At 45.6% G+C, this 23,558-nt stretch overlaps 2 protein-coding genes and 1 long non-coding RNA gene across 3 annotated transcripts in view; 1 reads left to right on the forward strand and 2 right to left on the reverse strand.

The window, feature by feature from the left end:
* The window catches only part of SNX4 (sorting nexin 4), a 37,795-nt gene extending 37,488 nt beyond the window's left edge, over positions 1-307 (reverse strand). The window contains exon 1 of the mRNA XM_069861478.1: positions 233-307. Within this exon, the coding sequence (XP_069717579.1) occupies positions 233-277 (45 nt within the window). The 5' untranslated portion in view covers positions 278-307. The remainder of the gene's footprint in view (positions 1-232) is intronic.
* Positions 308-8,435: 8,128 nt separating this feature from the next.
* Positions 8,436-22,914, reverse strand: LOC138722845 (uncharacterized). The gene is made up of 4 exons (XR_011337759.1): positions 22,846-22,914; positions 20,276-21,227; positions 18,241-18,366; positions 8,436-9,470 (listed from the first exon to the last, which is right to left on the reverse strand). It is a non-coding gene; the product is annotated as an uncharacterized lncRNA (long non-coding RNA).
* The window catches only part of LOC138722837 (TGF-beta receptor type-2-like), a 34,735-nt gene continuing 20,512 nt past the window's right edge, over positions 9,336-23,558 (forward strand). Inside the window, exon 1 of the mRNA XM_069861501.1 lies at positions 9,336-9,472. Coding sequence (XP_069717602.1) covers positions 9,421-9,472 — 52 coding nt within the window. The 5' untranslated portion in view covers positions 9,336-9,420. The remainder of the gene's footprint in view (positions 9,473-23,558) is intronic.

Here is a 23,558-nt window from a genome sequence, read left to right on the forward strand (position 1 = left end):
ATAACGCATAACATCAAAGCGATACAAATATATAATGTAAATACGTAATAATATAAGAAATACGAAGAAGACGAGGAGGAGAAAGAACGATAGCACTAACCCCACCCCCAGCCCCACGGCTAACAGGGGCGGCAGTGACCGCTGGGCCCCGGCGCTCTCTCTCCCTCTTTCCCCCTCTCTCTCCCCCTCTCCCTGTTTCCCCGGTCCTCTCCCTCCCCTCCCGCCCTCTCACCGCGGCGGCGCCGGCTCCGCCGGGCTCGGGCCCCGCGCTCGCCATGGGGCGCGCAGGGAGGCCGCTCCGCGCACGCGCTGAGCCCGCAGCCGCGGGAGGGGCCGGCGGGGAGAGGGGTGGAGCGCGGGCGGGGCCGTGCCCGGGGCCGCGTGTCCGTGTGTCCGTGTGTCCGTGTCAGTGTCCACATAGAATCATAGAATCACCAGGTTGGAAGAGACCCACCGGAGCATCGAGTCCAACCATTCCTATCAAACACTAAACCATGCCCCTCAGCACCTCGTCCACCCGTCCCTTAAACACCTCCAGGGAAGGTGACTCAACCACCTCCCTGGGCAGCCTCTGCCAGTGTCCAATGACCCTTTCTGTGAAGAATTTTTTCCTAATGTCCAGCCTGAACCTCCCCTGGCGGAGCTTGAGGCCATTCCCTCTTGTCCTGTCCCCTGTCACTTGGGAGAAGAGCCCAGCACCCTCCTCTCCACAACCTCCTTTCAGGGAGTTGGAGAGAGCAATGAGGTCTCACCTCAGCCTCCTCTTCTCCAGGATAAACACCCCCAGCTCTCTCAGCCGTTCCTCATAAGGCCTGTTCTCCAGCCCCCTCACCAGCTTTGTTGCTCTTCTCTGGACTCGCTCCAGAGCCTCAACATCCTTCTTGTGGTGAGGGGCCCAGAACTGAACACAATGTCCGTGTGTCTGTGTACACGTGTGTCTCTGTGTCCATGTCTGTGCCTGCCTGTGTCTCTGTGTCCGTGTGTCTGCCTCTGCGTCCATGTGTCTGTCTCTGTTTGTCTGTGTCGGTGTCCATGTGTGCGTGGGCCCATGTCCATGTGTCTGTGTCTCTGTGTCCATGTCTGTGTGTCTCTGTCCATGTCTGTGTCCATTTGTCCATGTCTATGTTTGTGTCTCTGTGTCCATGTCTGTGCCTGTCTGCGTGTCTGTGTATCCATGTGTCCGTGGGTCCATGTCCGTGCGTCTGTGTCCATATGTCTGTTTCCATGTGTGTGTGTCTGTGTGCTCATCAGTGTATCTGTGCGCATGTGTGTCTGTGTCTCTGTGCATGTGTCTGTGTGTCCATGTCTGTATGTCCATGGCTCTGTGCATGTGTTTCTGTGTCTGTGTGCATATGAGTCTCTGTGTCCATGCGTCTGTGTCTGTGTCCGTGTGCATGTGTCCATGTCTGTCTGTCCATGTCCGTGTATCCCCATGTCCATGTGTCTGTGTCCATGTCCCCACAACTATGTCTCCATGTGCATGTCTGTATCCATGCATGTCTGTGTCCGTGTGCATGTGTCCATGTGCATTTTCCATGTGTATGTCTGTATCTGTGTGCACGTGTGTCCATCTGTGTGTGTCCGTGTATGTGTCCCCATGTGTCCATGTCCATGTGTCCTCATGTCCGTGTCTGTGTGTCCATGTTTGTGCGTGTGTCCATATGTCTGCAGATGTGCACCTTTCTGATAAAATTTGCCTCCTTAGGTGCCCACAGATGGGTGAACACAGCCCGAGCCTCCTGCCTGGGACAGGCACAGGCCGTCCTCCATCCCCACAGCGCTCACCTTCTCTCATCCCATTGTAAATGTTTATTTCTAAGTTTAATTGTTGTTGTTGCTCTTCTTTTAGCTCTTGGGTCACTGAAGAGCTGCTGATGCACCCATGCTGTGTCTTCTTTTTCATCCGGAACAGGACGATTTGTCAGTTTTGCTTTATAGACTCTGTCGACAGCTGTTCACTTTCCCACAGGACGTTGTTAACATTGGGCAACTCAGGTTATTGTTTTAAAGCCTATCAGCCCATTGTTTTCCTACTCTCGCTCCTTTACAGGCAGCCAAGGACTCGGTCGTGCTGTGTTGGCTTTTGCTCGCCCTTGCATCTACCCTGCCTTCTGCACTGGCTCGCTCCTGGTGGTTGAACAACGTCCACAAGGGCCTTCTCCAGCCCAGCATTTCTGCTGGCTAACACTAAAGTGTGTCTCATCCCACCACACTTCCCCAGAAGGGACTTGAGTAGATAAAATCCACTGAGTTCAGCTCTGGGGAAGCCTGTCTTGTGTTTAATAAAAGCCCCAGCTGCCTCATCTCTTCTCCTTGAGAGAGGATAAACTTTACTGTGCATTTCTGTGTTTCCTATTCTTCCTTTTTGATATGTTCGGCATGTTTACAGCACAGCTCTTACTGAACACCAGGCAATATATCACATAAACGCACTGCATGTATATCTCTATATAAACACACACACACACATATAAATACACCCACCCCTTCATTACTGCAGCCTTTAGGTTTATTCCCTCACAACCCTGTGGTGCCCATGCAGCCCTTGCGGGGCTGGCTAAACAGGACAGAGAGGTTCTTCCTCATACTCCCAACATCATTTTGGACACTCAGGAGCAGCCCCATCACTCTTGGGCTTACAATTCACATCACTCCCTTGAGATTTTCTGGGTTTGCTCCAGGTTCACATCCTTTCATTCAGGCACTACGTTTTTTTATTATTCTCATGTAGGCTTTTTCCTTTACCTGCCCTTCTCAAACCCAGGTTAAAGGCCACTCCAGGGGATTAAAGTGTAGATATTATGGGTGGTTTTGCTTTGCTTTCTTCTGCATTGAGTAGGAAATGTTTTTTTCAGTGTTGAGCTGAATTTGCATGCATTTTTCATTCAACAATTAATCTTTTCCTTTCAACAACAATTAAAATAAATCTCAAAATCCCCTTTGAAGATCCTGTGAATTAATATTTGGCGTCTGGTTTCTATTCCGTTGTCTTCAATGTTTATTCAACTTTTTCCTCAGATTGTTTGAACTGATACCTCAGTCCATTCTTTCCCACCCCTCCACCACTGTAGCTGGATGGAGTTTCCCAAGCTTTTCCACAAAAGGCTGTCCGAGAAGAAGTTTTTCACAAGTATGTGAACTGTGATTTGTCTCTGAATAGGACTGATATAAGATATGTTTTCTAAACCCAAAGTCCAGTTTAGATGTAAAAGCATGATTGCACATTGTAAAACAAATCTGTTTTCCATTAGGGTATGGTTTTCTTATGTTTACCCAAGATGTACACGAAGATACGTACCTTGTATCAATTACACTTGTATTTGCAAGACGTGCATACTGAATTTTTCTGATCCATATCAGTGATATAATGAAAATATTTGTGTGAAGCTCATGCAGGATATCATAGTTCATATTGAATATTTTATTAGGGAAAAAACATTATCAATAAAGTACCATCATATTTTGCAAGTCTAACATTCAGTCATTTCAAAAACTATTTTCAGCTTTGAATTTTCTTACTACTATTAAGGCATGTGGAGAAGAGTTAAAACACTACGTATGGAAGAGGAGAATAATGATGGAAGTGCCCAAATCATGATGACCTGAGCAGCCCTGACGAACATTATAGCCTGGAGAGCTTTAGAGGAGAGTGTGATACATCCTAACAAACCACTGTGCAATGAAGAGGTCTTCAGAAAGCACCATAAACTCCCACAAAGTGCTCTTCCTGAGCCCCATTTCCCCCATCTCAGCCTGCAAAGTGGTCTAACAGTATTATGTCGCAGAAAAAATGATCCCAGCCACTTTCAGGAGTACTTACAGGACTTGCACTGATTTGGTCAAAACAAGCTTCAGTGCTTCCTCCCTAGCTAGGCACAACCACTAATGCAGTTAGGCTCTCTTTGAATCTTCTTTTTCTAAGGACAATAGTTAATTTCCTGCAGGTTACTCTAACCAGGACACATGCCTGCACTTCAGGATCTTCACTAGGTAGCACTTTCCTTGTTCTTCAACCATAAGAAGCCCAGCTCAACACAACTTTTTAACTACAAGTCCCTTCAGATTCTGAAGCTGTCATCAGAGAGGCATATTTTCTAAAAAAAAAACCTCTTTTCCCATCGAAGCACTGTTGACTTCCTCACCAGACAGTTATCTTATGGAAGAGAAAGCCCAAGTTCACCAAATACACATGGTCTCTCTGGCAAGTTTTAGTATGCTTCTCTAAGCCATGACACCATCTGGGCAGAAGCAGATCACCCCACTGCCCTCATCTTGGAAGCAACACAGCTCGAGCTGAGGACCAACCATCCACACTACACGTCTTAGGTACTTTTTAGGGTGTCTCTAGCCCACTCTTGGAGACTGACCACGCTTTGTAGCTTCCAGTTTAGTCCACTGTGTGTTTGCCTAAGATGAAACAAGATGGCCAGGAATGTGCTTCAGAAGCACATTTGTGACGGTTCAGGCTCCTAGATCCTATCATAAACTCACTACCAGTATTGTCAAAGTGCTCCTGCCTCCCTCTACAGGCTAATTCCATCAGACCTAAAGGTGCTTACCAACCAGAGGCATCCAGCAGACTAAGTGTTGCCAGCTTCTGCTTTTGGTCTTTGAAGGCCGATCCTCACTGAAGACCCTGACATCTATCTGCAGCTGATGTCATCGATGTGAGGGATGGAGCAGAAAACAACGCTTGTTAAGATTTCCTAAGAAAACACAGTGAAGGAATGAACATCAAGGAACTGTCAGTAAAACACATGAGTATCTATTCAGCATGGAAGAGTGCAGGGGGGAAAATAGAATCATAGAATCATAGAATCATAGAATAGCTAGGTTGGAAGAGACCCACCGGATCATTGAGTCCAACCATTCCTATCAAACACTAAACCATGCCCCTTAGCACCTCGTCCACCCGTGCCTTAAACACCTCCAGGGAAGGTGAATCAACCACCTCCCTGGGCAGCCTGTTCCAGTGCCCAATGACCCTTTCTGTGAAGAATTTTTTTCCTAATGTTCAGCCTAAACCTCCCCTGGCAGAGCTTGAGGCCATTCCCTCTCATCCTGTCCCCTGTCACTTGGAAGAAGAGGCCAGCACCCTCCTCTCCACAACCTCTTACAAAAACAATAAATGGGAAATCCTCTTCTCACATAAGTCTAGCTTTCTCATAGACATATTTCTATCATCTAAACGGCTTGTGAAATGGCCATTAAAAAGTAGGAAATCAACATTTTGTTAATTACTTACGGAAAGAAAAAGTCATGGGAAGATAAGTGGAGAGTGGAAAAGCGATCTCAGTGTATTTTGTGGGAATAAGCAAGTGCCTGGTGAAATTAGTAGCAGTAGATTCCATCCATTTCAACAACATCAAAACTGGATCCACGCATCAGGTACATGAGCAAAACCAAACACCAAACAACTGTGAAACTGTGACAGCAGCAAAGTAGTGAGAACTTTTCCTAGAGAGAGATGGGCACCCTCAATGCCCACCAGGAAATGGTATTTGAATTTATTCAACCGTCCTGGGACTTGAGCCAGCTGGATCAGACTCGCAGTGCAGAGCACACATCCTTCTCAAGCAACGGTTGCTGACGGCACAGAGAAACCAAGGCTGTGCTTATGAGATGCAGAAATGATGACACTGAAATTCTTGGGGTTTAATTAACTGCCAGGGCAATTGGGAGTGGTCCAATAAAACCACACAATATGCCCACATAAATTAGGGTATGGATTTGTGCTCACTAATAGAAGCTAAATCCATGATCCCATCAGGTAGCCTCTGTCCTTAGACATGCCTTTTAAAACTCTGAAGTACAAGACAAATCCTCTTCACACCAGAAATACTCATGGCCTTATTTGAAGCCCAGCTTCACTACTGATATCAGCAGATTAGAAGGAATGAAACAGATGCAACAGTAATTACTCCAGTCACATAAAGTGCAAGCAACTTTTGATGCAGAACTGAACCCCACACCTTCTGTTGTAGTCAGTCAAATCCAATACCCCTGCTATGTGCTCTGGGATCTGTTGGGCGTAGAGGAGGACCAGGGAAGCTCAGGAGCTTTGGCCTTCATGTTAGCACAGTTCGGGGCATGGCTATGTGTTTCTCCTATTCCTCATCTCTCCCTTCATGTTCTCTGTCATGTGAAGGTGGGAAGAATAAGAGGCTTGACTCACCTGGGTCTGGCACATGTCCATCATGATGTTACCCTGCACAAGGATGTTTAGTGCATACGCTGGGAGCTTCAAATCTATTGGTTGATTGCAGAGCCTTGTCTCAGTGGAAACCCAGGCTGTTCGAAACCTTCTTTTAAATCTATGCTATATTGTTTCAGGTGGCCAAAGTTTTATTTTACTTCTCTAGCAAATGTCTTCCTGCTCCTAAACGAGAACTCTGGGAAAACTGCTCCCACAATGCAACTTAAAAAGCACCCTGCAGAGACCTTACGTTCCTCAGCCTAAATCCAGCCTGCAGTGTGTCTTGAGTTATGATGTTGTCCAGACCGCTAATAGAGGAGCAGGAGGATTTACACCAAAAGGCATAAACAAGCCTACAATAAATACAACCATTTATCTCTTCTTCCTCCCCAATGTCTTAATCCAAAGGTCATTGTGTTCTGTTGTGGAAGCAAAGCTCTATAATGTGCGTTTAGACACTTTAGTCTAAGTCCCAGAGTTCTTACTCACTTTTCCCCAAGTAACTTTGGTGGATTTTTAGTTTGCATTTTTTAACTTGGAAAAGGTCTGAGAAATAAGCAGCAGCTCCAGAACAGAGCTCTTGGTCAGAGAAAGCCCAGGTCAGTTGGGCACGTGCTGAGTGGCTCCCCAGTCAACTTGAGATGACTCACGCCATAGCATTAGGGAAGAAACAAGCTCCCAGGCTTGTGTTCTTCCTGTTTTACAGATGAGGTTTGCTTACAATAGCTTCAGCTCAGTGGATGGAAAATGCAGGTTATGGGAGGGTGCATCTATCTCTGTTCAATCTTACATGCACTGAGGGCTGAGCAGACAAATTCCCTCTGTGCAGAAAGCAGCCTGCAGAGCCCAGCAGATAGTTCATGAAAGCAAGCCCTCATCCATATCACCAAAATACCATGTTTCACCAAGCAGCAGGGCAAACACTTCCTAGAAAAAAGTACAGTTGTTTAGGAAGAGTGGGAGAAACATCACTCCCCAAAGATTCCCTTTGCAAAGTTTCCTGTAGGAAAACCAACTCTCTTGTAAAGATGCCGTCACATGGGGCATCTACTGCCTTTTCTCCAGCCACAAATGTCTCCCTAAAATTATTCTGCAGACAGGATGAAGCATTTTGCAGGGTTTGGTTTGGTCTAGAAGTTGTTTGGAATTGCCCATATTTTGGAAAACACAGCTCCTGCAGCTCAGGGTGCCTGGCTGCAGGGACATTGTGCAGGCTTCCTGCTGCCTTCTCAGGTTTTGCGGCTAAAAAAAATATCCCTTGCTTTCCTTGCACTTCCAATTGGTACAGCATATTTTGTCAATGTCCACCATTGTTTAAAGCTCATCCGGGCTCCTGCTGGGGACATTATTTCTCTCTGAGTTTTGGTAGGCAGCGGGATATTTTTCCTGATTTTAAAGAGAGTTCCCATGGATCGTGAATAATCCGTAATGGTCCTAACACAAGCCTTATACAGCTTCTTTGTAACACACCGAAGGGCCTACATCTGAAAATCAAACCAGTAGTCTAAGTGATCTGTGGGCATTTTGAAACACTTTGAATCAGAAGAAGGAGGGGTGACAGGTCACCCAAAGATACCACTGTGCGTACGATGGTTCCAGGATGCCAACTGGAAAATGACAACTGTCTGAAAGCTTGCTAAACATTTGCTTGTCCTTAGTCATAAAGACCATACCCCAACTGTTGTAACTCAGGCCAACCCATCTCGTCTAGGTTCATACTACATAGCACATTGAAAGATGCCCGGTTTGATGCAGACAGCCAAGAAAGAGAATAACATTGCACCTTGCCTAGGACTTGAGCCAAAGTCCTCTGGGGCTGTGAGTGAGAGGCAGCTCCCCTGACCAGGCAAGCATTTCTAGGCTTTGTTCTTCCCGAGAGATATTCTCTGTGTACCCCAGGTGGTACCTCACTTAGGGCATCCCCGTAGCTTTCTGCTCTGTTATCCCAGAGATGTACAGCCATGTCCTCTCCATGGAGGACGGGCTAAGCTGGCTAGCATTCATACAGAGAAAGGATCTTCAAGTCCAACAGGACAAAACTCTCCCTGTTTATGATCACACATGCACAAAGCATATACAGATACACCATATATCCACCACGTACTGAATAACAAAAGAAAAGATGAAATATAAAATGTGTAAATAAAAATCTAGAAACTCACTGAATTAGAATTCTGTGTATTCATTAAAAAGTGATCAATGTATTTACATCAATAACCATAAAAAAACAGTCTCACCTTTGGGCAGGCATTTTGGCCACAAAACACACCCTTAATAATAACATCTCTTTCTCTGCCACATTCAGTTACATTGATCATTATTTTAATGCATTCTGAAGGATAGGGGTAGAACATAGGGCAAGAGGTTGAGGATTTTACTCCTCCTTTTGCCACTAATGGATTGCATTAACAACCAAGCGAAGTCAGATTTCTGCTACGTTTCACAGTTTCCCTTTGGTAAGTGGGGATAATATTTCTTACAAGTTTTTGTAAAGCAGTTAGAGATCTTGGGGAGAAAGCAGCTATTCAAATGCTCTATATTATTATTTTAGGCCCTGATTCAGGAAAACATGTAAGTATATGTTTAAAACCTGCTGCTTTAATGGGTTGAAAACACCTACTTTAGGCTAAGCTCATATTGATGTGGTCTTCCTGAAAAAGATGCCCTCCAATTATTCCTATTAAAAATATAGTCCATTGAAGCTTACTTAAAAGACAGGATTAATTTCTAAAAAGGGGGGAAAGAGTAGCAAATTAATGGCAGCTCAGCATACTGAAGCATTACCTTCTATCTTTTATTCAGATGAAACACGTATGCAGGATTACCCATGCCTTTTTGATTAGATGCATGCATTAGGTCCCCTTCAAAGATCCTTGGACCGTATGGAGCCGGGAGCAGCTCCGCGTTGTCATCAGGATAAAAAAATATCAAGCTCCGTTGCTCAGATCCAGGCTTCTCCCCCTGACTCCCTCCTCCCATATTTGAATATATTTCAAGAGGAGAGTCAGGCTTAGTTTGTTCATAAACTGCAGTTCCTGGGCGGACCCCACACACAGCTGGGCTTTAGCGGCTGGATCCGCCTTCCCGGCAAGGGTAGCCGCGAGCCTCGCAAACTCGGGGCTCTGAGCTTGACAGAAGAAGCACAAGAGACTGGCTGTACCAAGGGGAGATGAACTGGTCAACGCCGTGAAGCCGGGATTCTGGTAGCTGAGGGGATCCAGAAAATGGGTTACTGGAGAGGATCGGGTCTGCTTTCCTTACTGCTGCTCTCCTTCTGTGAGTAGAAAAATGGTTCTGGTTAGACAACGTTAAGCAACATACTCTGAGAGGTCGTTTATTTTTCCTTCTCCTAGAAAAACAGCTAATCTTTGATATCTCCCCTGACAGCAATTAGCCAGAGGTTTGGAAACAGCTAAGAATTCGGTGGAATACACTGCTACGACGGCATCAGCTGTGTATTTCTCTTACAGTGAAGGGAGAATGTTTGCCTCAGTGGAAAGTGCTGCGTGCTCACTCGGAGCAGCTTGCAGATGTCCGTGTTTACAGTGCAAAAATATATATAGGTCAGCATTACTTGTTGGAAGTTTTTATTTTATTGAGGGAGCTTAAAAGCAACTGAAGTGCACCACTGAACGATCTGGCCTCGACAGTATCCAGATGTGGTGAAGTTTGCAGCTTAGAACTTTTATCTGCCCTGGTTTATGTGCAAAATTAATCGAATTATTAAAGAAGGAAAGAAGTAGAGAGAGGGGGAGGAGAAGTGTCTTTGCAACAACATCTGGTTATTCGGCAAACCTTTCCAGCACTTACGTAAAGATTTCTTTGTAATAAGTGCCCTGTTTAGGTTTTGATAGCACTTCTTCAATACTGCAGATAAAACCCTCCAGCAGCACTTGAAAACGTGCCCATCCGTGGTTAAACCTCTCTTATTTATATCTTGATGATTGTTTCATAACAGGGAAAGAATTGTGTATAAGTGAGTGTTATATACACATCTCCTAAGTATGTGTTAGTGTCTTTCTGTATATATGGTGTGTATATATATACACACACACTATATGTGCATACACACATATCTCCCTATGTGGTGTGTGTGTGTGTGTGTGTATATATATATATATATGGCAATTCACAGTGAACTCTTACAAACACAGTTCTCCTTGCTATAGAAGTTTCAATGCAGCCAAAATTGCTTTTTGTCCAAAGCGATGAGGTAGGATTAGGAGTACAGTATTTTTGCATCCAAATGAAATAACTGGGGGCAGGGATCTGTATCTGCATTCACTTAACACGGGTCCCCCTGTCTACAGGAGCAGGGAATGAAAGAGTATGAACGGCTGGAAATTTGTGTGTAGGCGAATACAACCTTTGGTGCAACTGTTGAAACAGAGAGCCCCAGATGGGGAGTTTAGGAAAGAGGGTCTGGTTATTTTTTCAAGAAGTTGTGAAGATACATAATGTTCATTATTATAGATAATACCCTAAAATGTGGTTTGAAATGTAGGACGTTCTACTGATAACATCCTGCTAAATTAATTGCATTTGGAGCAGGACTGAAGGAATTACTACAAGGTATTATTTAAAGCACAGTCTTGGGTTGTTTTTGGTAAGAAAGAAGACCACTAATTATCCTTCAGAAATACCTAATTTTGGAGTTATTTAACTTATGGTTTCCCTTTTCTGAAAGGCAAGGTTTCAATCTGAAAGAAGCCAAACCAAAACATATCATGATTACTAAGTTCATCTGAAAGGTTACGTGAGTGATATGATGACAAAATTTGCCTCCGTACAGGAAAAAAAAATAAACCATGTCTCACTTTCTCTGATTCAGCTCAACAATGATAAATGTTTTCTGGGGCTACATCCACCCTTGCATATTGTATTAAGATCAAGCCATTCTGAGACAGATAAAGTACCCTGGGAGCCAACTCTGCAGTGACATTAAGAGAGAAGTGAACAGCGAGTTCCCCAAAATGACAGAAAATACACATTCAGTTATTCTTCAGGCAGCAAATTCCACCCCTCATGCAGCCTCTCTTGAAGGCTGGTTTGATGACAGCAGCAAAGTCGCTCCTCTTAGCACAGAGATTTAAGATTTGCCATAGAGAATATGGCCCAAATTACATCTCAGATAACCCAGAATAACTCTCTGGAGGTCAGTCCTTCAGCGACTTTGCTGCTCTTCCTTAAAGTTTACACCAGGGCAGCAGAAACCCTAGTTTGCCCTCCGCGCTGCCTATCTCTATCCCTTTAATCACCAACATGGCTCAGTGGTCATCAGACAGCACATCTGACCACCTTCACCCATACGTGATGGAAAAAAGGACTGTAGTCTGACAGACCACTGACATTGCAGCTAATGGATTTCCCTAATTCTCCCTGGCCAGCCCTAACAAGGCTTCAAAATATCTACCCTTAACTTCTCCCCAGTGGCAGTGGCTGCTGGAAGGAGTGATTTTTACATGGCTTTCTCAGCAGAAGGTGCAGACAGGAGCTGCAGTTGCACCACTGCTAATGCAAACCCTCACGCAGGGAAGCAGGGAATCTTCCAGGGCAGAGAACTGGTGCAGCTCTGGATTTACCTAGCCCAGAACAAAAACATACAAGAATCGTTCAGGATTGGAAAACCTGCCTTGCATTGCCACGGTGGAAGGCTTTCAGTGCCTTTAGTTTGGCCAGAAGAGAGCCAGGAGGTGAGCTAATCATCATCTATAACCAGGTCCCAGAAAGATGCTATTGGGCAGAGGGCTTCCTCTTCTATGGAATAGAGAAAAAACAAGATTTACGTGCTGGAAGCTGAAACGAGGTGCTTTTGTGTTAGAACACAACATAGTAAAATTGTTCCAGCAGGTAATTATTCAGGCTCAGGATGTGGTGGATTTTTGTTGCTCAAAAGTCTTCAAGTGCACTCTATCTGCTTGGTAGACTCTAGCCTAGAAGTTATAGACACGATATAGGGATTACTGTATTGTGCACATGGAAACACTCTGGTCTTAAAGTTAATAATGAGAAGGTTTCCTGCCCTGTTTTGCATCAGAATCAGGGAACAATCCCTCCTGCTCTGTCTGCAGGCACAGGGCTTAGGTCAGATCATGCAAGCATGGAGCGGAGTAAAATCTCATCTCACAGATAGGAGAGAAAAGCACCAGGACTCTGAGCTGTTGAGACAACCCCAAGGCCGTGAGCTAAGTGTCACTGGTGTGATGACAGCTTTCAGGGCATGAAGAGCCCCAGGAGCCCAGCAGAGTGCCTTTGGGCATCCAACCTCCAAACCAGGACATGAAACTCGAACGCTGCCAGGGCACCTATTGCTTTCCAAGGGAGATCTGTACCCTACAGGGTCTGCTGAAGCACCAAAGAAAGAGAAAAAGGATTTGTGAAATGAAGGAAGGTTGCAGGTCTGCTGCTCTGAGTCCAGAGTTCCCAGCTCAAAGGGCTTGGGTCCACTTCCTCGTAACTCAGTCTCCTGTTAAAATGCTGGACCGCTAAAATATCCCGATTGTTTTTACTGTGAGACTCCTAGGATCCCTTTGCCACAATCCCTCGAGGCATGCTGATAGCTCTGCAGAAAGTGCATTCGAGGGAGTATCTCTTGGTAGATGGTGGCTTTCTGAAATCACATACTCTTTCCTTCTTGCACAAACCAGCCCTTACTCCTCCCCCAGAGAGCCTCTTCGGCTAAACATATAGAGCGTATATAATTCATAAATCATGATAGGGAGCTCTGGGGCTGTCAGAAAAACATCTCGGGCTTTTGATCTGCTCAAGAAATCTCTGACCTATCCCAGGCTCCTCAGGCAGCTCATTCAAGAAGTCAGCCTCTATTTCTAAGGTCACTAGAGCTAAAATCAGGGGTTGTACTGCCACCAAAACCCACTCCTTGGACAGGGGAGCTGTCACAATTGTTCCCCAACACTAATGCATGCACTATACAGGAACATGGGGTGAAACCTGAGCTCATGAGAGGATGAGGGAAGGAAAAGAAGGAAGGAAGAGTCACCCTCCCTTTCACCAGCAAATACATCCATTTGCAGAAAGAGGCTTTGGAGGAGCAGCTGAGCAGGAGCAGCAGACCAGGCCTCTTCTCTCAGGCTACGCAGCACAGGGAGGTGGATGCTGCTCTACCCAGGATCTATGGCTGCAGGGTTGGTTATAACATTCCTTCTCAAGTAGCACCATGTTTTGCTTTGGTGTCGTTTTAAGGCAGCCAAAACACATAGGAAGAAATTATCACTTTCAAAACAAACCACGGGGCTGCAAAGACCCCAGGCTGGGTGGGCATAGGTAGCTGGGCTGGGAGCAGGCAGAGCATCCCACTGCCTGAAGGAGAAACTTAAGCATCCTGCCAGGAGGCTAAATAAAAACAGAGTTGCAACAAAGTCTCCAGTTAGGAAATAAATGGGGAAAACACAAAAAAAACCTGACAAAAACCCTTGAAAAACTGGAGTCCTCTAGAGTGTTGCAACTGGCACGAGGCTCAGCAAGGCAAGTGATGGATTATTTTGAATTTACCTTTACATGTCTCCAAACCTCATACTACAGTTTCAGCCCTTAGTGTAAGTTAGACTAACTGAAGGCTAAGAACGCTGGCAGTGTACAACTATGTCAGATTTATGAAAGCAGGCATTTCTTTTCCCCTTGCATCTCCAGCTTTACTCAGACTTGAGACATCATTAACACTGCTCAAATCTGTATTTTAGGGGGAGGAAAGTTCTTTTTGAAATATAATTCCATGGAACTTGGAATTAAAACATGCCGTATTCTAAAATTCAAAAAAATGCTGATGTTTACTGGTGTTTTACTGGTGTTAACAGTATTTGATGATGGTCACAAAGACATTTTCATGTACTAGTAGTAAAAATGTTCAGCCAGCTGCAAACATGATACTTCTTACTCCCATTAGAGACAGAGTCCCGAACAGATGTATCCCACATATTTAATGAATATGTGGAAAGAAAACATTGGCATTAAAAACAGGTAACTGGGGCTTTTATTATGAGAAAGTATTGAACTCTTCTGCCTGTCCTCCACAGCTTTACATTGTTCAATGTTTTGCTCCATCAAGTTTATTTCCTCGGTACATTATTTTCCTCTCTCCTTAGTGATAATTCTTTGTAATAACATTTGCTTTCAGCCAGGCTCCTCTGTGTTGCAACTTGTCATAAACTAATGAACTCTCCCATGGTGTTTTCAAGGAAGTGCAACATCTGATAGTTTTATTAAAAAAAAAAAAACCAACAATCCCACCAAGGAGACAAAACCAGCAGCTCCCACACACTCTGCTCTTTTCACATCCAGTGTTTAGCGCTGATTGCCAAGTGGAAGCCTTGTGCTGGAAGGGGCCTCAGTGTAGAGGGGAGATAACACTACTGATGGCTGCTTGCCTTATCAAACCTGTGGATTACAGTTATATTATCTCCATGCTGGACCCCAGCTGTGGGATAACATTTCCTGAGGGACCTTCAGGGGGAAATGAAGGGGTGGCTGAAAGCTGACCTGGCCCTGCTCACATGCACATCCCTGAATTCAGAGATGGTCATTGTGATCCTGCCTCCAAAACGATCCATAAGGTCCATCAGAGCCATATTTTTTTGTCAGTTGATTCATCTTTTTTGTTACAGCCCATGTAGGGATGAAACTGTCCTGCCAGCTGCTGGAAGCTGTCAAGCTTTTAGGAGAAGGGGGAGAGCTTGCTTATCGTACAATCCCCTCCGTAGCCCATGCTCCCACCAATTACACCACTCCAGGACTTACCCTTTCATGGAGCAGTTCCACTGCAGTGTTTTGCTTCCCAGTGATAAGTCAGAAACACGCCTGACAAACAACAGCTGATTTACACTACAGCAAACGCATCTCAGCTTAGGGGCAGTCCGTGTGTCCCGCTGTACTGGACAAAGGGCTATCGCTCACATGGATTCTAGCAGCTCCGAGGATCTACTTCAACACAAGTGTTACCTTTGAATAAACAGGATCATTTAAAGCTGGAGTCAAGATTAAAACAACAATAATCTTTTAAAAAGCTATTTTCAGCATTGCCGCTGTGCCATTTGCAGCTATCAGTGGGAGCAAGCTGTAATGGGGAGATGATGTGCAGCTCCGGTGGTGGCAGCTGCTGGGTGTCAGTTTGCTCCAGTTCAACCTGTGCCTTGGCCATGAGTCTGGAAGTGGAAGAAGCAGGTTCATACTGGGCATGCTCTGCCTGGGCCTGTGGCAAGACATCTCACCTTGCCACGCTGTGGATGGAGATGTTCCCTTTAGCTCCAAGTCAGGTCCAAACCTCCAGCTTTTCTGGGTAAGCAGATGTCCAAAGAAAGCCATCCTCAGCAAGTTCCACCACAGCTCCAGATTCAATGCTGGTGATGCCTGAAGGAAAGCCCTGTCTGCCTTCACTCAGCCTGTAAAGAGCTGCTGTCCTCCCTAAGCAACATATGTCAAATCCTCTGACTGTGCCTGGGAGAGGGACAGTCCCTACCTCCAGGACCATCACACCCATCACACGCAGGGCTGGCTTGTTGCCCTGGTCCAGGGTTCAGGTAGGACTGAGACCTGAAGCAGTCACCTGATGTCACGACAACTGTTGTGATCCGGTCATTGATAAGGTGTCTCCTTGCCACAATATCTGAGCATCTCCTAATCTTTTCAGTTCTCCCAACACCCCCTGTGAAGATGTTCCCTCTGGGAAAAAAAAAGTTTTTGTTAGATCTTTGCTTCTGAAAGGCCCAGAGACATCTGCTGAATTTCCTGGCCTATTAATTGTTAAACCACAAACAAAGGTCTTTTCCTTAAGTTAGCAATGCAAAACCCTGGGATTTTTATAGGGATCACTTCTGGCTTCAGCCATCCCAAAGCAGACAGCTCGATAGTGTCCTGCCCGGGCTTGGCGCATCATGCACGTCATCAGAAAGAGGATACTGCCAATGTGAATTCATACTATGCCTGGCACTGGAAATCCAGAAAATAATTTCTTCTCTCTTCCTGCAAAATCAGGAATTCAGACCCCTCCCTGTAAATGCTTTCTGGGAGTGCCATGACTATGAGTCCTTCTGGGGTCTTTACAACTCTTAAGGGCATAGGTATTTCCTTAAGAAGATCTATTGTTGTTTTCAGGTGGATCATTTAATAAAATGCCATCTGTGCAGAATGAATGCCCGCATTCCCTGACAAGTGTTTGACAGAGCAGGTCACCAGCCAATACAGCTGGGACCCGATAAGGAACATCTGTCTGATGTTGCTTGGTAAAATTTCCTGCCTGGGAGACTCTGAACACCAGAAGAGACAGAATCAGCTGCTGTCTTGCTGTGTAAAGCATTTTTTTCCATGCTAGATCTACCCCCAAAATTGGCCCCAGCCAGCCCATGATAGCGAACAAGACCCTTCTTCTTACAGTGGGAAGTGACACACAGGACCATAAGCAATGAGCAGTTGAATGAATCATCATTCTTCAAATAGACCCAGGGTACAAGCATCCACAGAAATAAGACCAGTAGATCCCCTGGGAGCTCCATTCCTACCATGTCTTTAGTATGTCAAAAGGCACTCAGCAGTAGTAGAAAATGGTCGCAGATATTCCCACCAGAGGCACAGGATATTTGCTTGGGGGTGAGATCTCCCCAGCACATCGTGACTCTCATTTTGTATGTTTGTCCTGTGCTCACCTGTTTGTAAAAGAGCAGCACAAGTGACACAACCTTTTCTTTCACCCTCACCAGAGCTATCACCTCTGCAACAGGCAGAAGTAGTACCGCTTGGCAACGCTCAGATCACGGCGTGTTTCAGGAGGTATCCAGAAACAGGCCACTGAGTTGAAAAGGCAGTGTGCTACTGTAAAATGATGAGACCTCAGAGTGGGAGATGGTGAACCTCTTTGTCTGCTCCTCCATGCCAGAGGAGCAGCTTTGCCCCCTGCGCCTTGTCCCCTCGAGCCGCGAAGTCTCCCTGGAGCTGTGTTGCAGCTCTGCTGAGAGGCTAAGATTTGCACGAACCTGCTCCTTCTGCAAGGGGGGTCTCTGGAGATGCATTGTGCAGATACACAAGCTCCTGTTACTTACAAGTGCGGAGGAAAAACACTTCAAGCCCTGTCAACAGGACCCTTGGTCCCATTCCTGCAAAAATTCCTTTCCAACAAATCGCTCCCCCTGCCCTCTTGCCATAGCTCTCTTCCGCTTTAGAAAAATGGGAAATATTCAAGTTGACTTCAACTCTATTGAGCAGTGCTCTTTGGCAAGTTACAAGATAAGCTACTGAGAAGATTTTAAGACATCAAGAAAGAAATGAAAAAGAACATTTACTATTTACTTGCTAAATATGGGATGCTTTAGGAGAAGTGAGGAAGGTTTTAGCATCTGTAATCCAGGCTAGCCTCAAGTTCAAGTTCCCTCTAACAACACAAATTACTTAATTACTGTTAGATCCGGTCTAAATGAGTGCAAAACTTGACTCTGTGTAATAATTTCAGCCGACATAAAGAATGAGCAGTGCTGGAGCAACCTGATGACAGCACATTGATGGAGAATTAACAGAATAGCTCTGCCCCAGCACCTTGTCACACAGTCCCTTACAAGCCCTGCTTGCCCTCAGAAATAATCAAAATACTATAAATGCAAAAAATACAAACTAGTCAATTATGAGAAGGCCACTCAAGATACAAAGAGTAGCTCCAGTCTAACATCTCCTTGTGGGCTCATCAAAGTTCTTCTAGCAGATGGTAAATCAGACTGTGCCAGGAATTTCAAACGCTCCTCAGGAAGTTCATCTAAATTGTCAGTAAACCATTTGCACTTAAAACAGAGAAAACCCTGTTGCCCAAATGTGACCCAGATAATGTTTCTGACATGTTTACCTATTTGGATGATATCTTTAAATTTCACTTCCAAATTTCCATCTATTCGTGGAGATCCAGGATTCCTGCAGAGCCTGAAAAATATACACAAAACTGAATTCCAGAGTATAACATGATAATAGAAAAAAAAGTCTGTGGTGTGGCAGTTTTACTTGAATTGCAGTATTTAAGACAGAGTAATATCTGCAATAAGCTTGCAGCTCACCTGCTTTTGCTGTTCATTGCTGCTGCTTTTTCTGTGTAGAGGGGGGACTCATCTCTGCTGCATCTTCCTGAGAAGGAGATGCAAAAGCTGCAGTTAAATAGGATGTTGGATTGACTGTCGGTAGCTCTGGAGAAACAAGAGCAACAAACAGCATTGTGGAGCTGCTTGACTCTTACCTTCTGCTGTTCAGTTCTCAGACTTGCAAGTGCTGTTAAATCCTCAGCAATTTCTCCAACGACTTGCAAAAAAGTGACCTCGAACCACCCGTGTGGCCAGGATGTGACTCCTTCTCCCAAGCAGTGTGGGAGGTGGGAAGAAGGGACTAATTTTTAAGACCAGAATTTAGTCAAAACTGGATCATTGCAAAATGGTCCTCAAAGGGCTCAAAATGCCAGAGCCCTCTGAAAATGGGGCATGCAAATCCTTATTCATCAGAAGGCACTTTCCACAGGGGATGCAACGGCTTAGCCCTCTGCAAAGCCCACCCGCAGCCGACACACTTGATACCATGGCATGCACTAATGCATTGTTCTACCCTGCAAAGCCCTGGATAGGCAGAGACTGGCAGACCTGCTCAGATTACTTACGAACATTATCCTCAGCAGTTTTCCCCTACTCAGACTTTGAATAAATTGCTGTGCTTTCCATCCACTGGGAGAAATGGCACGTTGCCTTCATGCACCATCTCAGCTGGTGGGATACGCTGTGGCAGTGGGGCCATGGTGCGGTTCTGTTGAGGAGTAACCACACAGGACTGAGGGTACATGTGATTTTGACTTGGGGTGATCCCCAGTTGTGATGGAGGGGGGGTGCTCCCAGACTCCAAAACCTGCTCAGGCTGCACTACCAGCTTGCTTGCTCTCTTAGGGCTTTTCCAATGCTACACGAGTGGGAGGGACAGCAAAACACATGAAAGAGAAAGGGGTAGGTGCAATAAAATGCTGGCAATGAAAGGGACTCATTGCCAGCCAAGATCTTGCATTGCACCATCATGTACATGATGGCCACAAGCCTTTGTTTGTGTCGTAGCTCCTTGAATTGGGCTTTCATAGCCCAGGACCTAACCACAGCTGCCAAAAACCTAATGGGATAAATACAGTCATTATCAGACAAACTCACAACTGCTTTTGTCTGCCAGGGCAGTTTTTGCTGGCATGGTAACAGCTCTAGAGGTGCAACCTGGAGCAGCCAGCACGCACTTAGCACACTTAGTGAAAAAAAAACCTGTGTTAAGGTGTTGTCTCGTGTGACTTGAGGGGCTCCTGCGTTAACCTTCAACCCTGCCTCAGTCACATTTTCAATGTGGGTTGTGGAGCATCAAGTAGTCCTGCAGGCCCTGTCCCTGCTTATCTCCTGAAGGGATAAGCAAGCCTCCAGAATGGTGTTCAAACCTATCATGTGGGTTCTCTCCTTATATTAGGACAACTTTGCTCATGCAGTGAATCAGCACGAGGCTAAGTGCAGAGGTGATGCCCACGGGGAGCTGTGAATTTGCCCGGCAGCATCACTTTCAGGGCTGTCCTGTCCTGCCCCTTCACAGCGCATCATCTGACTCTGATCGTGGCTTGCTGCCACCTTGATGTCCCACTTACAGCCCAGTAAGTGGCAAAAGCCATTACTTGATGCACCAGCCCAGCTGGGCTTAATTCAGCAATTCATCTTGGTGTGGACTTTGCTTCTTGCCTGGTGAAGCAGTGCTTGGGTTTTCCTGAAAAATGATGCAAATCACATGCAACTGGGCATCCCCCTGCCACCGACTTTTATGATGTTTCAGTGAAGTGCATTGGTGAGATGGATTCAGAAATATGCACACTTTCAGACATTGCTGAATGTTTCAAAGGCACTGAGAAAAAAATAACAAAGTAGTGCAGGGCCACTAGTGTTTTATCCATTTTGTATTCCTCCATCCTCAGCTCATTGTCTCTGGGTGCAAAATGGTGTTAATGGGAAGGGCTTTATCCATCACACCAAAAAGAACAGTGCTCCCAAAACAGCTTGAGTTCAGAGTCTATTGTGGGTATAGTTTTTGCCTCACCTGGTACTTACAGTCCTTCCAAAGCCAAGCAAGTGCAGAACATCCTCCCCATCATGTTGGGCTGGATCCTGTTGGGCTTCAGGACCTCTGGCTTGTGTTGTTTTTCAAACTTTAATGCCAGACTTTTTTTGATGAGTAATTTCCACGTTTGAAATAATGCTCCAACTAAAAACGAAGCAATATGCCAGCAGAACATGTTTCAAGGAGCAGCAGAAATCTTCAAAGATGCTTAAAAATAATTAAGTAAAATAAAATTTATCTTAGTCACTTCACGCAGAGAGTAAACAGAGAGGATTTGCTTCTAGCGCCCCATTATGTACAAGATGCAATTTTTCCATAACCCTTTTCTAATGGGTTGCATGAGAGCCTGGATGTGAAGTGGCTGCGTAGAGACAAGGAATATCCTCCAGGAATTGGTTTGCCTGTGGAAATAAATTTCATTTCAGCCACTTCAGAACATTTTTTTTGTTTACTTTCCACTGACATGAAATCAGCCGCGTCACATGCGGGATTGGTTAGCTGGTTACATAATGCTTAATAAATCCAAGAGAAATAATATAAAACACATCACCCAGTCTGGGAAGAGTAACGGTATCGCAGCCAGTGTCACTAAAGCACCCAGGCCAGGCATCAGCAAAACATCTGAACCGATGCCCGAGGGGGATGGAAGCAGGGTTGTGCTGCTGCGTGAGCGATGCGATTAGGAAAAATTCTTGTGGCATGTTTATAAGCCTTGAAGACAGACAGATTGCCCAGGCAGACTGTGTGTAATGGTAAGGGTATATCAAAAAGCAGAGCTCACACTCCCATGGGGAGGGCAGCTCACTCCATCCTGCAGGGCAAGGCAGGCAACGTGCTCCTGCACCCAGCTCCAGCTGTATCTGCTGCTCGAGTAAGGTATTACTTCACCCTGTTAATTTTCCTCTGGGTACTTCATAAAATCATAACAGTCCTGTAAACAGAAAGAGCAAGGTTTGATGATTTAATTATTTACCAGAGATTTCTGCAGTGGCAGTGTGGAGGAGGCATGACATGCACTGAGATGTTAGCACTGGGGGTCCCCAAGGAGCGAGAAGGAAGGGACATGACCCAGAATGGGGCTGCCAGGCTAAACACAAAACAGGGATGCTGACTTACACCCTGAGAAAACGGGGTGTGCAGGAAGAGTGCAGGTACCTCTGGTTCTGCAGTGCCAGCCTCCTTGGCTCTCAGTGGACAGCCATCCACCCCATGGATGCATCGCCCCAAGCCCCCACCACCACTTTGCATGGACCAGCTCTTTTCCTTCTTTTCCACATTTTCCTGCCTGCTTTGCTCCCCTGCTTTACTTGTAGTCCCAGGGGAGACCTGCTGCTGCCTTCACCCACGCTGTGGTTAAATACCAGCAGAGGAAAAGCTGGGGATGAAGGGGTTAATTACTACAGGCTCAGCACAAGCCAAGTCTGTAAGTGACTCCCTATTGCTATTTGGAAAAGAGGCTGCCTGGAAAGGGAAAGGAAAAAAAAAAAAAAGGTTTACTTTACAACCATCATTATTTCATCTGCACAGTTTATACAATGGAAAATAAAAGCCAGGGTACACAAAGTCAAATAATTTCTGTTTCATTAATGGTATGGAAATCGTTTTGTTTTTATAGGGGAAAAACAAATGTGAACTTGATGTGTGTGTGTGTGTGTGCGCACGCACATGCAACTCCCTTCATCGAAAAGGGCAGAGCAGTGAAATCCAGAAATAAAAAAATGACTCAGAGGCCGTAGGATCTATGAGTCAGTTGAGCTGTTGTTGTTTTTAAATACAAGTGAGAGCACAATATGGCAGATAATTACGCGTGCAGCCCAGCCGCCCTGCAGCAGCAGGTCTGCTCCTGCCAGCCTGCCCCAGGGATGGGCACCAGCTGGACCCTGCTCCAGCACCCAGACCTCTGGGGCAAAAGGGATGGAGCATGGGTTGCCCCAACAGGAGCAGCTTTTGTGAGAGAGAAAGTGAAATTCAGAGCAGGAAAGCTTAGATGTGATGTCCCAGAGGGACAGCACCGTGCTGCACCTGGAGGAGAAGGGTCCCTGGACTTGCTTGATTTTGGTGCCTGAGGCATGAGCAGGACAGGCTGTCACAGGCTGAGAGAGTTGGGCTTGTTCAGCCCGGAGAAGAGAAGGCTCCAAGGACACCTTATAAGTGACATTCCAATACCTGAAGGGGACCTACAAGAAAGCTGGGGAGTGGCGTTTTACAAAGGCATGTGGTGATAGGACAAGGGTTGATCTTTAAGGTCCATTCCAACCCAAACTATTCTATGATTCTATGGAGGAGATGAGCCACTGCAAAGACAGATGGAGGAGCGTGGGGTTGGGGATGCTCCCCTTGTCCTCACCCACACTGACCAAAATCAAAGACAAATTGCTCCAGCCAAATCCTCCTTGCAGAGCACCAGGCATCACCCCCGGCGCTCCAGCTCACCTATAATGCACCAGTTCTGTTGGGGCATGACCACGAGGTACCTCTGCATGAGATGTCCCAACACCCCAACACAAAGCAGAGTCGTAGCAGCAATACATAGATAACTCAAAAGGTACCTGAGAAACACCGGAGATTACCAAAGCAGAAGGACAGACAATATTCTGCAGAGCTCATTTCTCCCCAGAGTGAAGTTAGATCATGATGTAATTTAAGCATCTGAAAGAGATTGGAGAAGTCTGCTGGTACGATCCATACCCAATTTACTTTGTAATGGGACTAAGCAGTATTTGCTAAACACTTAATTTAAAGGGATATTTTCACAAAGGAAAAATAAGTGGTGGAGTGAGTCAGTTACCAGCCTGTTTGAAGAAGGTCCAAGAAAACCAGAAATGTATACTGCATGTCTTTCTGGCACTGGGAAGCACTGATGTCGAATGCAATCAAAATCAGCCCTTTTTTATTCACCAGGAAACATTACTGGCTCATTCCTTGCTCCACGCTGTATTCTGCCAAGTATAGTCCTCATTATGCAGGGGCATAATACGGGATAATAAGTTTTTTCAGCTCCATTTGGTCTGCTTTACCTCTCCTACAAAGATGAAGATGCAGTGTTTGTACAACATATGGGTGGAAAAGAGCAGCTCAATACTAAAAACTTTTTGGTTCAGCAGCTGAAAGTAGCACCAGATCCCACCACCGGAGAGCAGAACTGAGGTGGATTAAGCCAAGCTCCATCTGAAATAAAAGAACAGCACCTTTAGGTCTAATTCTGGGGACACTCTGGAGCACTGTGGATGCCACAGTGAGACTGGGCACTTTCCAACAGCTG

The sequence above is a fragment of the Phaenicophaeus curvirostris genome, chromosome 7 (assembly GCF_032191515.1).
Source record: "Phaenicophaeus curvirostris isolate KB17595 chromosome 7, BPBGC_Pcur_1.0, whole genome shotgun sequence".
NCBI lineage: Eukaryota > Metazoa > Chordata > Aves > Cuculiformes > Cuculidae > Phaenicophaeus > Phaenicophaeus curvirostris.